This window comes from Vidua macroura, chromosome 2, assembly GCF_024509145.1.
Source record: "Vidua macroura isolate BioBank_ID:100142 chromosome 2, ASM2450914v1, whole genome shotgun sequence".
NCBI lineage: Eukaryota > Metazoa > Chordata > Aves > Passeriformes > Viduidae > Vidua > Vidua macroura.
Window position 1 is genome coordinate 30,190,259 of NC_071572.1, and position 14,921 is coordinate 30,205,179.

The window sequence follows — 14,921 nt, forward strand, 5'->3', positions numbered from 1 at the left end:
AAATGTATGAGAGATGCAAGTACCAGAAAAATTTCTCCATTTGTGAAAATTAACTGGAATTTCTTTGTCAGCAAGTGTTGCATTATTAGAATTTGAATGGATAGCTTGTAGCAGCTTGCCTGAGTGCGAGTGCCATAGCTTTATCCTGCCATATGGTCTTGTTCTGGACTCAGGCACTGATTGCAGAGGAAACGAGCAGCAAACTTGCTGAGCAGGAGGAAGACCCCGAGAAGTTCCGAGAAGCCCTGGTGAAATTTGAATCCAGATTTAATTTTCCTGAAGCAGAGAAGTTGATCACCTATTATTCCTGTTGCTGTTGGAAAGGAAAAGTTCCTCGGCAAGGCTGGCTTTATTTGAGCATCAATCATCTCTGTTTTTATTCCTTCTTCCTGGGCAAAGAATGTAAGTGTAAATGCATTAAGAAATCTTACGCTGGGGAGAGAAATAAATGTAACTACATTTAAAAGCAAGAATAGCCAGGGTTCTTATGAAAAGCCTAGCTCACCTTTGAAGTTTAGTTTCTGAGTTTTTAGTTATTCAGGTGAAAAATCCTGTTTAATTTAATTTTCACTTCAGCCTTTGTGTTTTAATATGAATCCTGTAATAAAAATAATACTGCAAGAGCACACAGACATAGTTGTTACCTGGTTTTTCTTTTTGGCATAGTGAAGCAACCTTAAGATGTAGCAGACCTCCCATAAGTTCTAAATTAAGGAGTTTTAGTGCTGAAAACGGTGAGTAAGGATGAGTCCCCCCCAAAAGACAGAGAAGCAGAGTCCCCACATCGCAGCAGGGTGGTAGCGGAAGGGCTGGTGGGAACAGGGATGCCTGAAGAAATCCCAGGACAAATAAAAGGAATGTGCCCTGGAAAACCAGGTGAAAATTCAGAGCTTTTAAGGAAAAACAACAGCAATTTAGGGATTTGTTTGTGTTTCTGAATAGCAGTGCAGTAAGGTCACGAGAAGCGTATCCTGAGGCTTTTTGGCCCTTCAGATGGTTCAGCAAGTTCTAAGGATTTAGTTGTGGTGTTCTTCTACAGAGAAATAATTATGTGAATGAAATGCCTGAGAGAATAGATATTAGAAGGTAAAAATAAAAGTAACAGATATAAGATGGTAAAAATGCATGTAGCCATTTAAACTCTAGAGCATTTCTCTGTTTAGTAAAATTGTGAATAAACCTCTAGCCTTTTAAGGCTTGTTTATCCTGGTGGAACTTAAACAAAGTTAGCAATAGAAGCCTGTACTGCTGTAAATATAGGAGTGTTTGTCAGTTAGATCAGTTAGGAAAACTTTGCCATATTCCATCTGGATTTAATATTGAGATATAGCTGTAGGTTTAGAAATTAAGTTCATCTTAATAAAGATAGTAACTTGTAATTTCTAAGACTGAAAACATACAAAAACATGCTTAGAGCTGGAGGTATTTTTCTTCCCTTATATTATTTCAAGCCAATTATTTTGTCATGTCAGCAAAAGATGGAAGAATTATATTTGAAATGCAGCTAAGTTTGTTATTCACTATAAAAACAAAAGTTGAGTTATGCTGTAAAGAGTAGAATGGAATTTCTTGATATATACTAGATATATGAGTTCTTGTTTAATCTCCTTGTTCTCTGGTTAGTATTAAATAATATCCTTTGTCAATCATTTCTTCTTATTATCATTGCAGGTTTTCTCTCATTAAATCTGAGATAGCCAGTCTGCCAAAGCACACAAAGCAGAAATGATACTTATTAATGATAGATAACAGTGGAAAGAGGAGGGAGAGCAAAAAACCCTTTATATGGTTCCAAAAATTTTGTTTATGCAATACCACAGATTGTTAAATGATAATGGAAATACAGTATCATGTTGTATTGTTTAAGAAGAGATTTCTTCTTATCTTTAATAATATTCATTATGAAAATCAACAAAAAAACCCCAAACCAAATAAACAATTACATGTTTGCAACTTTTTATTTTGAACTTGGAAAATACACTGTTCATTCCCCAATGTAGGCAGTTGCGTTGTCTTTGTGTTCCCATACATTTGCATGGAAATGTGAGAAAACCCCCTGAATTTTCTTTTGGTTAAACAAACTTCCCTAGCTCAGTGGGAAGCAGCATATATGCTGAAATACTTCCTTGATTGTGATAAAGCAGATTATTTCTGTTTCTGGGCTAGTGTTTTGTCATGTTTATGAAATATTTGTGTTACAGGGAATAATCCAGATTTAATACAGTTCTGGTTGTTACTGTTTGAGAAGCTGATGCTGATTACATGCAGAACAAGTGATTCATTGCCTTTGTCTTTTTCAGGCAGCAATCACAAATAAAATCTGGTTAAATCTGGTCTTGAAAATATTGCTAAGAAATCGCATTTATTGTGTTCTTCAGTACTACACAGAGAAAAAACCCAATATATGAGTTGCAATAAAATTAGTTCTCAATTGTGTTTTACCTCTATAAAAATCCCCCGAAATCATATACTGATATCTCTTTATAGGCAAAGCGTTAAGTCTTCTGCTTCTGGCAAGTCTTTTCCAGTTTTCTTGTTTCATTTTGTGTTGAAGTGACCTGGAATGCAATATCAGAACCTGTTTTCAACTTCTCATGAAATTAATTTACTGCTTATGTGAAGATAAACTCTATGAAAAATTTTTTCCAGGACAAGTCCCCTTTTATCTAAGCTTCGAAGTGTTTGTAGGATTTCAGAGGCTTAGATTGTCAGATAGCTTGAAAGGGTGTGCCAAGGTTTCTTCACATTTTTAATTAAATTTGTGTTTTTCTGAAACTTCGAAGACTTTGTACTTTTTATCATTCTTGGGTCCCGTACAGGCTGTTGTGCTTTTTCTGTAACCAACACTGTAGAGCCTGTGTGACTCTGCCCTGCCTGAACAGCAGTGCTGTTGCTATGGCATTATTTAAACTTTCTTCCCTTGGCTGGGCTGGTACAGTTGATTTTATAATCATTTGCAACCGTCTCTGCATGTTGATGCAGCTGTGCTTTATTTAAGTAAGAAAAAATTGCAATCTGTAAATAATCTTGACAGCTGTGGTTCATGTAGTACAGAAAACTTGCTGAGGGTAGCTCCTTAGGTGATAAATGATCTTTGATAAGTGTCATATATATATGACAATGTTTGTTATTACTGCCTTTTTATTGCTTTATTGGCACCAGGAGACCAGCTAGGGATGTTAAGGGGTGTAGTCTTGATGTTATTGGCACAGAGAAATCTGGGAGGCTTCCAACAGTTGTTAAGAAGAAATTGAATCTATTTTAAAGTCCTTTCCAGCCTGATTTCTACCCAGAGATTCATGTGAGAGGCGAGTAACATGCTGCAGTGGTTATCTAAAGTAAGCTGATTCTGTTTGCCACTTGTTTTTATATGATTCAACAGCTTTAAGTATAAAGAACAGTGTCCCACACTTCTTGTTCTCTATAAACAAGCCTGACTATAGTTAATGTTTAGGGCAAGATGTGCCCTGTACATCTTTTCAGTAAAAAGCAACCAAATGAGAAGATCCCAAAGTCTAGGCAGCTTTTTTAATGTCTTGTTTATAGTAGTAATTACACTTTATAGCAGTCTCCAAAAAAGTTTTCTTTTGGATGGGAGTTAGCTTTATTTTAAAAGCTGAAGTAACTGTGCATGTAATTGTTTTTCTACCTGCCTACTGTTTTGTTTCTAGGAGATTACAAAGCCTTTCCCTCTTATCTTTGTATTCTGGAGATGAACTGTTTTCTTCTAGTGGTACGGAAGCAGGCTGCAGAAATTACTTGTAAAGGAGTTAGGAGCACAGTGTATGGCAGATGTTCTGTAAAGACACCACTCCCCAGTCTAGCATTTCTTGTGAAGATAGTTAAAATTTTGAGGGAGAGATTCTGAAAAAGACATGTCTTTTGGAGTGGGTGAGATTGAATGCTGAGTCATAACAGACATTTCAGCATTGATCTTTCCCAAAAAAATTTATCTCTCTCCGCTTTGGTTTGCATTTCATTCTTAATTTGATTGTTTCCCAAATCTGGAAGATGAAACCAAAGTTTCCAACCCACTTTTGCTCTTCTCTTGGATTGCAGTGAAACTTATCATTCCTTGGGTTGAGGTCCAGAAACTGGAAAGAACTTCCAATGTCTTCATGACGGACACAGTCCGTGTCACTACAGCAAATAAAGAGCGCGACTTCTCCACATTCCTCAATATCTCTGAGGCTTTCAGAATCATGGAGCAACTGGCAGATGTGACGCTCCGAAGGCTACTGGATAATGAAATCTTTGAACTGGATCCAGGCCTGCAGGACCCTACTCAGATTACCAAGAGGTAAAAAGCTAGACTGTTGTATGAGCAGAGGTTCAGTAGTGGGCTTCATGGTTTGGTGTGTTAGCTGGATAAGATTTCAAAGCTTTGTTTGATTGGCTGCAAAAGAGACTTCATAATGTGTTATGGTGTATCCAAAAGGTGCGTTTTAACTTGTATGCAAGATATATTGTTTTGATTTTATATTCTTCCCTTAAACAACACAAAGTTTCATAAGTACTGTTCCCATAGAAGGGAAGATTGCAGCAAGGATATTTTCCATCTTCCCTGAAGAGCAGCATTATTTTGCTTAAATGTTTGGTAATGTGTAGGCTTTCCTAGTGCCTTCAGTTCTCTGGAATTACTACTTTTGATCATATCTGAAACGTAGAATTCCCACTAGTGTGATTGCCATAGCCAATTTAGTGAGCAGTTACAGGACTTTAAAAATACACAATCGTGGTATTGCTATTGTCAGCTCTACCCCTTGCATCCCTGAAATGCATCCCTGCATTCCTCTCCCATTACAGAAATGCATTTGGCTCTCAGGAAAAGATTGATGGCTATTTCTCTGCTGGTAGCACAACACACAACTCTGTATTTTATTTGCTGCTTTGAGAAAGGGGGAGGGAAGCTGCCCTGAGGAATTTTAGGTGGGCAGGATGGAATAGCCCAAACTGGAATTTGCCTAGGGCATCAAGGTTAAGGTGCTGATTTAAAACACTTCTATTCTAAATGTGTTGTTTGTGGAGTTGTTATCTCCTCTTGAATCATGCCCTTTCCTGCTCTTCCTTCCTCTCCCTCTGCCAGGGGTATGAAGGGAATCAGGTGTTGCTTCCTGACTAAAACATGAGGAATGCATGGTATCATTTCCCAAAAAAAGAAAGACCAGTAGCCATTTTATTGTTTCTGAGGGACATTTTTACAGTGGTGGTGGACCTATATCTCAGCTAAACACTTCTGCAAAGTTTAATAATGGAGTTTAAAACAATAAAATGGACTTCCTCTGCAATTTCATATGCACACACAGTAAGGAAAATCAGTGACACCAGGATTTTGTCACTGAAGAATTCACTTGAGGTAACACAGTGATGAGCAACCCCATAAACATCTTTGCATTTTTTAATAACCAGGATTCCTTGGAATACAAGAATTACCATTGTTTTTACTCCATGTGTATAACTTGGTTTTTTAACCTTGTAGGTGTTTGGCTCAAGAGATGTAGGGAAGTGTACTTCAGCTAATGTAGAATATGGCTGTGGTAGGTTGTATCTCAGCCCTTTTCCATGCTTTACCACTTTATGTTCCTCCTGCTTTTGGGCTGAAAAGTTAGATGCAAGAAGAGAAATCCAGAAGAGATGTAACAGAAACCTGGGGGGAGATATTTTTCAGCATTTACCAATTTTTATCATTGTCACTTCCCAAAATAGTCTTTGAATCAGGGGTACTGACTGAATGGAAAGAAAGTAAAATTACAGTTGTAAAGAAAAGTATAAGCTTAGTAATATGCTATAAAAAGGTGCTCTCAGGGAATCAACTTTTAAGTACCTTGTGGCATTTTTGAAAAGTAATGTGTCTATTAGCGGTCAAGCAAGAGAAACCATCCCACACACTTATTCAAACAGGTTCTCTATCTCCTTCTCTCCAACTGAAGAAGAAAAGAGAAAGTAAAAGGAACAGAGGGAGAAGGAAGGACAAAAATATATTTGCTGGAGATTTCTCTGCTCTGACCTGTGCTGTGGCTTGGGATGGCATGGAAGATACCAAAATCCCATTTCCTCTGCATGAATTAGGTAGTGGTTGGATAAGTTGCTGTTTCTGGTGCCCTTTGTCCCACTTCAGCAACCACTTTGATGTAAGGTGATTAAGCAAGACTGTAGTTTGAATAGTGGATAAACTGGTTTTTAGTGTTAACATGTTTTGGAGGGAGGTTTTACTTTTTTGGTATATGAAGTTTTGGCTGCTGCTTTTTTTCTTGAAGCCATTTTAGTACTACAAGAGCAATTACTTTCCTCTCAACACATTCCCTCTAATTGTCATTGTTAATTCTTGTACATTATTTGGAAGCAAATAATAATCTATGAAAATGAAAGCAGACATACACATCATTGGAACTGTTCCAGCTCTGACAAATTAATGAAGGTACTGTGGATGGCTTTTGTTTGCTAGGCTTTCTTTTGTGAGAAGCTTGTTTCAATATCTTTATTTTTTAAAAAATACTTTTTCAGTGCTGTCATGATCTGTATATTCTACAGTCTGAAAACCATAAACCTTTGCCATTCCTGGGGCTCTTGGGATCATCTTGCTGAGCAGTGGAGGGATGGGACTCAGAGAGGCTGTGGGATTAGGCCCACAGCCTGTGACACAAATTATATCATGGCCTGAGTCAAACAAGTCAGTATGCAATTTTTTGTGCTGTTTAATGAAATGATTAGGCAGAGAACAATGAATTATGAATGGATTAATGGCAGTGGAAGTAATTGCCATAAAAAGCAAAGTAAAGCTGATGTGTTTGGTACCTACAAATGCCATTTCTTGCAGACATATGTATATGCCATACAATTTTACTGGAACACATATGGTAACTATTTTTTATTTTTTAAAAAGAAGGCTGCAGCAGTTTCTGGTATAGGTTTCTTGTACTTCTAATTTCCATCTCTTTCAGGATGTAAAAGTACCCATTGCATTTCTCAAATGTAGTGAGAAATTCTGCAGAGCAGAACCCACAACTTAAAAGCTTTAGTGCTGGTGTAAGTAAGGTTTCAACAGTGTGATATGTTTTCCCAGGCTCTAACCACATCAGATTTTTTTCTTCATGTTTAACTCTGAATTACCAATAAGAATGACTCTGCTTCATGTGAAGGCAAAGAACGTTGTTAACACTGATCTAAGCTCAATGGAAACTGAAGTATCCTGAGTCATAAATGTCACTTCAATCTGCATTTATTCATTCAGAGAGAGAATCTGAGAATGCTAAACCTTGAGCAACAAGTAGAATGTGACTAGAAAAAAGTTCCTTTTATTGCATCTCTGTAGCAAAAGGTTGGGTTTGGGTTATCTCTTTGTGATTGCCTAATGTGTTTTTTAGGATTTGCAGTAATGGGCATATCAGGATCCATACCAGCACTTCACTGTTCTGTCACTTAGAAGTCTGAGGTCTAACTTGAATCTCCCACACTTTTTGAGTCTGTCACTTCTTGTTCTACCCAGTACTATTCAAGAGATCAGAAGTGTTCACTTTCTTTAGAGCACTTTGTGCTCACTTAGAGCAATCATTTGTGTGTTTGATGTGTATCTCCTTTCTCTTTTTATTTTTTTTTTTTTAAGCTTCACTGCCCTACTTCCACCACTGTTTTCTTATCAGTGTGGATTTCGGCCATTCTGGTCACTCTTCTCAGTCACATTCATCACTGATGCCATGTGGGGGCAGGTGTGCGGTGGGATATAGGATTGCCCCAGAAACCTTGACAGTTCTGGGACTGCCATGCTGCATCTTGGTGGCCATGAACTTCTGCAGCCCAGCCAGTGTTCCTTTTTCTCCTGTGAGCATGAGGCTGTTGGCTCTTGTTCAGTTTGTGTTCCTATGTAACCCCAAGGGATGGCTCCTGGTGGAGTTAATCTCCATGCTGCATTTGTGAAGCTTATGATGTACAGCTGAAAATATTTATAATGCTTTTTTTCCCACAACATCCCTTAAATTTGTGAATATAAATCTGAACCTGATCCTGTTGTTATGTTCATTAGCCTCTACCAGCTTGCATCAAGTACAGGTTTAGTAACAAGCTCTTGATCCATCATAGAGGTTGCTAATGAAGACATTGAACAGAAGCTAATCTAGGACAGATTCCCAAGGGGGTCCTCTTGATACAACCTTCTAATTTATTAGGAAGCCCTGAAGGGCTGTGTTTTGAGGTACTCTTTTGTAATTATGTTGGTACAACAGTTTGCCACTTGTTGTTTAATTAATTCCATGAGAGGATCTATCAAGACTTTAATAAATTTTGGCTAAAACATTCATTGCAACTCCTTCATCTACAAGTCTAGTGCTCCTGCTGTGTAAGGGAATGATGTTCAGTTTACATGTGTCCTGACAAGTCCATGTTAGCTCTTCTCAGATAACATCTCCTGACTTGCTTATAAGAAGCCTTTCTTCCCACATGAATTTAGCTGTTCTTCTGAAAAACAAGACATATATTGTTGGATGTGTTACTTCCAAAGTGTCTTACTTTCTGGAGTCTCAACAGTAAGAAGAATCTAGTAATCTTAGAACCTCTTAAAGCAAGAGGTCAACAAGGCTGTTTAGATTTTAGATAGGCAACAAGTGACTCAGCAGAGCTAAAATCTTGCCAAGTTGGCTTCTGTTAGATTTAAAGCACAGAAAAACATTTGACAGTGAGGACAGCATTTTAAGCATCCTGATGCTTTTAGGCATTTTGTTAGTCTTGTGTGAGTTATTTCCTTTAATTTAAAGCTCTTGGAAGGTAACATGGGGGTCATGCACAAGGAGTTATTGCAGTTCAGGCTTGCCGTTCACTTTGAAGTGCTGGAGTTGGAAACAGTCCATGATCCCATAACATGCAAGTTGGGAGCTGCATTCAGAAGGAATTGCTGAGTTTCTTGAAAAGTAGGGAACAAGGCAGTTACATCTTGTTGTCTTTTATTTTTCTGATGCTTGTGTAAATACTCAGTAAACATTATTTTTACATAATGATAGCTTTCCTTTTTATAGTTAAGTACCAGTCAGCATGCTGCATTTGCTTAAAAATCAAACTGACTTGGAAATAGTTAAGCGAGAGCAGAAATTTTCAAACAGGTAGGGGTGCAAGTAGAAAATTGCATTTCTGTTTGGTATTGGAGGTCTTTTGAAATTCTAAATGGAAGCTGTGGGACTCAGTGACATGGGCCATATTTGTTGCATCATGTTTAAACAATTGTCTGTCTTGTTTTAGGAGCTAAATTTGTTTGTGGGTTTTTTAGAGTTGTAGGGTTGGGGCTTTTTTTAACCAACTCTAATTTTGTTTGGCTGTGTTTATGAAGCGAAACCTTTAAGCTCTAGAATTTGCTTGCTTAACAGGAAATATATTCTTGGTGTTGAACTTTGGAATCAAATCTCTTGTTTGAGCCCACAGTGGTAGGTGCTGACAGCATCTTGTCTCTCTGCTACCATTTTTCATTATGAGATCCCTCCTCCAAGCAAGCTGGCCCATTTCAGCACTTGTTTCTTGGGCAGCCCTGGCTGTGGTGTGTTCTCTGTGGTGTCCCTCTGTGAGCCTGTGTGTGAGTCATGGGGGGACAGGCAGTTCCAGGGATGTTGGGATTGGCAGCCTTCCATGAGTGAGTGGGGGTGGATACAGTGCTGGTGAATTTACTTAGTTTCAGATGTGATTAATGTCATTCTTCTTCAGCTTAGAATCCTGTGGTTTGTTGTCTGAAAGACCCTGCATGTGGAGCCCACAGCCCCAAGAAATGCAGGAAAATCCTGAAAACTCAGAAGCTTCAGATTTTGGAGCATAGGAAACAATCAGCTCTTAAATAACACACAACATGTGCCTCAGTAGATGTCCCACTCTTCTGTTTAAAGCCTCTTTTCATATAAAGGTCGAGAAATCTTCACAACTGAGTAGATGCTGGGAGGCTCTTACCTTGCAGCACAATAGCAGGAGAGCACTACCAGACCTGACTGCAGATGCTATCAGCAGCATTCATCTGTGCTGTGCAGAAATGGAAAATATTTTAGTGGTGAGTTAACTAGGAGGCATATCCTGATCCAGCCTTGTCACAATAGTAGATCGCTGCAGGCACTTATCAGAGTTACTCTTGCTGTGGAATTTTAGCTCAGGAGCAACCTTTTTGTCTTTCTTCACAACGAGGGTTTCTCTTTGTTCTCTGTGAAAAAACAGGAGACTATTTGTCTGCTTTCTTTGGATAATATTATTAAGGAAGATAATGCTTGAGAAGGAAACAGAAGCTGAACGCTGGTTGAGCGCATTCTGTATTTTCTGTTGCTTGCAGATACAGATCCTCCCTTCTCAGGTCTCAGTTTGTTCTGGATTGTCTTCCTGCCTGTTCCACATGGCTATGTCTTTTTCTATGGATTAAACTAAACTAAAAAACCCAAAACCCAAACAAACAATTTATTTACTTATTGAGGCAGTGGATTCATTTGTCTCAACTTATATTTTAACAGGGAAGAGGTGAGTGAAGGAAGGAGTGGAGAGGGGATTTACAGCACCAAGGTACCACTCCCTGTTGTGCTTCAGCCCACGCTTTAAATTCTTTCAGTGACATAAAATCAGGCGCTTTTTTTTTGCCTTTTTTTTTGCCTTTTTTTTTTTTCCTCTTCCCTATGGTGAATCATGCTAGGAAAAATTTACTTGTAGTAAAGAAAATTATAGAATTTAAGCCCTAATGTTTGTGGAGCTGCTGTTGGTGAGCTAATAGCCATGGCCTGTTTATAATGTAATTGCATAGTTCTCTAAATTACTGCAGGCTTCTTCATTAAGAAAGGAGAAGAAAAATAAGTCCCCAAAGCCAAGTCTGTATAACCATGGCTCAGTAATGAAAGTTGCATTTATTTAAACTTTTCACATAAATGTGGGTAGGTGGCTGGAAGGAGGCCAAGTTCAAACTGAGTGTGGCTGGTGCTCTTATTCCCAACTGAGTCTGTAATTGACCTGAAACTGTTCTGCATTTTGAAACTGTTCTGAGGGCTCTCTGAGGCTGATACCTCTGCAAATTAAGGATTCCATCATTTAAATGCCACCATCATTAACACTTCTATTACTGACCACTTTGGAGGTAGTCATTGAGCAAATGCATTACTTTTGGGTGCAAGTGCAAGTCCCTGGGGTGATGTTAGTAATGCTACTGTGAAGGGAAACAAGGAACATTAGGCTAATCTCCCTTGCTCAATATATGTTCATCAGATGAAAGATTTAGTTATCTCCTGGGCACTGAAATTTGTAACTTCTGGAGTCTGTAAAGTCATACAGCAGCCATAGAAAATGCATGGTTAAGAAATAATGTAAAAAAAAAAAACAAATGAGGAAAACAGCTGATTCAAATTAGTGTCCTTTCCCTTACTAGTTACTGTACTTGTTGCTTTTGACCTTATTGTTAAACAAGCAGTTATTGATAAGTTTTCCTTTTAACATATTTCAAAGTTGCTTATACAGTGCTCTGTTCACATAGGCACTGAAGATTGCTGTAATGGTGGTTTTATTCTGTATTCCTTGCTCTTGGTGAGGCCAGCAAGGAAAGTTAACCTCACACTGCATGTCCTGGCTTTTGGGATCTTGTGATTTGTTCTTGCTGCTTTTTCTTAAGGGATCTTGAAGCCAGAGCACAGAATGAATTCTTTCGGGCCTTCTTCAGATTGCCCAGGAAGGAGAAGCTGCACGAAGTTGTGGACTGTTCTCTCTGGACGCCGTTCAGTCGCTGTCACACAGCGGGGACAATGTATACTTCAGACAGTTATATCTGTTTTGCCAGTAAAGAAAATGGCTGCTGCACTGTTATCATCCCACTTAGAGAGGTAAAGTTCTTTGTTTGTTTAATTTTGGGTCCTTATCTGCCTTTTTCTACCCTAAGCCTCTGCTGCCACTTGACTTACCTACAAAGTATTGTTTGATGAAAAAGGATAGCATGTTTGTGTGTATCCTGCCTTCAGGATTGTTGTACAGCTTGTTCTGGGACTCATTAGGGCCTGAGCACCTAAAAATATGGGTGATTCAAAACTATCCTCAAAGGGAAGTATGGACGAGTAATGTAGCAGGACAGAACACTACAAAAACAGAGTCTGCTTGGCCTAAGACTTGGGGAAGACTGGAACAGGGCTCCCCTCCCAGCTCCACAAACACGTACATCCAGCTTGATGTTGATGGAGACTGACATTCCAGCAATGCAAAAGCATCCTTGCCTGGGATCAACACAGGTGTTGAGCTCTCCCTCCATAGACAACCTTTAACAAAACTGTGGGTACTTTGCCAGGCTGTAGGGCAGAGAGAAAGAGGGGATGTTATGCATGCAGTGATGGGCTGACAAATTTCCATGAAATCAATAGAGGGAGAGTGCAAGGGAAGGTGGTGGGAGTAGAACAGGAGAAGGAAGCTATCAGCTAACACCTGCCTTATCTGCTGTGAATACAAGGCTGTTATGATCTCTTAATTAAAGCTTTCCTTTCATTCTGGACTAATAATACAGTAATATCCAAATCATATTGTAACTGTAGCAACTTACCTTCCACTGTTGCAGAAACAAAAAACAATATGAGAACAGTATTATATACTTAATGAAAATGAACAAAACAATTGTTTATCCCTATCTTCAAAGGTGGGAAAGTAAATTTCCTCCTCCACACCCAGAATTTGATCAAGTTGATCCTTCTATAAATAATTTTTTAATCATACATTCCTTTCTTATCTTTTACCTCTGTCTGCTGTTTGGAAGTGGAATGCAAAGTAATTTAGGGAAAAAAAAAGGCATCTAGGATACTTTTTGGCATCTGCTTTGAGCTTTTAGAGAGACCATGAACTTCAGGCAGTAGGATGTGTTTGATCAAGGAACACCAATATGAATAACCACATTTAAAGCATGCATATGAAATGCTGTGTTCTGGTACACGTAGAAAATTTGAATATGATTTTGTGGATGTGGTGCCTAATGTATCTTCTGTAATGTCTCTGGAAAAGGTAATCAGTATAGAGAAGATGGAGGATACAAGCCTTCTGCCTAATCCCATCATTGTTAGCATAAGGAGTAAGACAGCCTTTCAGTTCATTGAGCTGAAGGACCGGGATACTTTGGTGGAGAACCTGCTCCAGAGGTTCAAAGAGGTGAACTCTGGCAACCCATTGCACTGCAACAACTTGCAAAATAACAATCAGGTACTGAACTTTTATTTTATTATTAATTCAATATGTTTATCAATTATTCCACTGTCCTGCCTTCTGTGGGAGGCCCCCAAATTGATATTGAGCCAATGCTCATCTGATGCCACCTTTAAAGACCTGGCTGGTGGGATAGAGGACACTCACAGCATATTTGTGATTGACATGCTGGGGAGAGCAGGGACTGTGATGGGCAGCTGGGTTGCCCTTCACAGAGATCTCAGCAGTTTGGAGGAATGGGCTGGTAGAGACCTCTCAAAGTTCAACAAAAGCAAATGTGAAACCTGGCAAAATAAGCCCGTGTGACAGGAGAGGCTGGGGACTGGCTGGCTGGAGACCAGCTGTGTGGAAAAGGTGGAGGAGTCATGAACAAGTCCAGCCTGTAAGTCAGCTGTGTGCTCTTACAGTGCAGAGAGACAACCCCATATCAGGTTGTACTAGCAGGATTATAACCAGAATGTCATGGAATGTTACTATTCTCTTTTATTTAGCACTTATGCGGCTGATCAGGAGTACTGTGTCCAGGTTTGACTCTGCTCAATTACACATGAAAAGCATTGATAATTTGGAGTAGGTCTAGTGGAGGGCTATAAGATGGTCAGGGGCTGGAACACATGCTTTATAAGGAGAGGTGGAGGGATCAGGGCTTCCTCAGCCAGTCTTCTGCCAAATAGTGGTGAGTTGGAAGATAAAGGCAAACTCTTCTTCAATATACTAGTTGAAAGACAAGCAGCACAGGTTCAAGATTTAGCAAGGAAAAATCTGAATAGATAAAAAGAGAGCTTTCCCCTCATGGTTGGGCAGAACCGGACCGGGCTGTCCAGAATGGCAGTGCACTCTCCTTTCTTGGAGCTACTCAACTTGACTGGGCAGAGACTCCAGCAACCAGGGCTGAGGGCTCCTGCTTTGAGCAGGGGATTGAAAACGATAGTCCTCTCCAACCTAAATTGTTCTGTGATTTTGTCTTTCAAATTATAACAGTAGAAGACTGTTGGGTAGCTTGTCATCAAGAACACTTAGAATTGGCTAACAACTTCTGTTTTAAAGTAACAACCCTTTTCCTGACATGCAAATGGATGACAATTTGTATAAAGTCTTGAGTAAGACCTTTTCTCCTGAAAGGTGTTAAAGGTTTTGATGCAAAAGGCAAAGCATAATGCAGCTCTGTCTTGAGGACAGTTGAGCATGTAGTTCTTAGCCTTTTCAGTCATTACTACTTTGATTGGCATTGCAGAACAGCATTGCCTTCGGATCCATGTGCACGCTGGGGGATGATGAACCTGCATGTCTGGGAACAGAGGCTTCACAAGGGAAAGAGAGAAGTGAATGTGAAAAGGAGAACAATTACTTGCTCAATGCAGAAGCACTAAGGTCAGACTTTCATCAGTCAGGAGTGCCAGGCCTTGATTTTGGAAAGGTATGTAACATTTGGGGAATGCTGTAGGAGTTTTAGGTTTTGTTTTTTAAAAAGCTGCGGTTATATTCAGTCAGGATAGGTGTTTTTGGTAAAATGCATTCTGTATTGGTTGGAGAAATTAGATACAGGATAACAGCTTTTTTATTTGGATTTTTTTCTTCTCCCTCCCCCCATTTCATTCTGGTGAATATTTATAATTTTTATCCCTGTGTGGTGAATTAGATATTCAAAATGAGGAAAGTCAAAGTTCCTAGAGCAGACTTCCCATTTCCATTGGTAATGGAATACCTTGTGGAATTTCTAATATGTGAAATGCTTTTGTTTACCAAGTCTCACATGC

At 39.1% G+C, this 14,921-nt stretch overlaps 1 protein-coding gene across 1 annotated transcript in view; it reads left to right on the top strand.

Moving 5' to 3' along the window:
* Window positions 1-14,921, top strand: part of TBC1D8 (TBC1 domain family member 8) — a 49,233-nt gene that overhangs the window by 19,925 nt on the left and 14,387 nt on the right. The window contains exons 4-8 of the mRNA XM_053970736.1: window positions 174-402; window positions 4,060-4,300; window positions 11,603-11,810; window positions 12,967-13,161; window positions 14,399-14,581. Of these exons, the coding sequence (XP_053826711.1) occupies window positions 174-402; window positions 4,060-4,300; window positions 11,603-11,810; window positions 12,967-13,161; window positions 14,399-14,581 (1,056 nt within the window). The remainder of the gene's footprint in view (window positions 1-173; window positions 403-4,059; window positions 4,301-11,602; window positions 11,811-12,966; window positions 13,162-14,398; window positions 14,582-14,921) is intronic.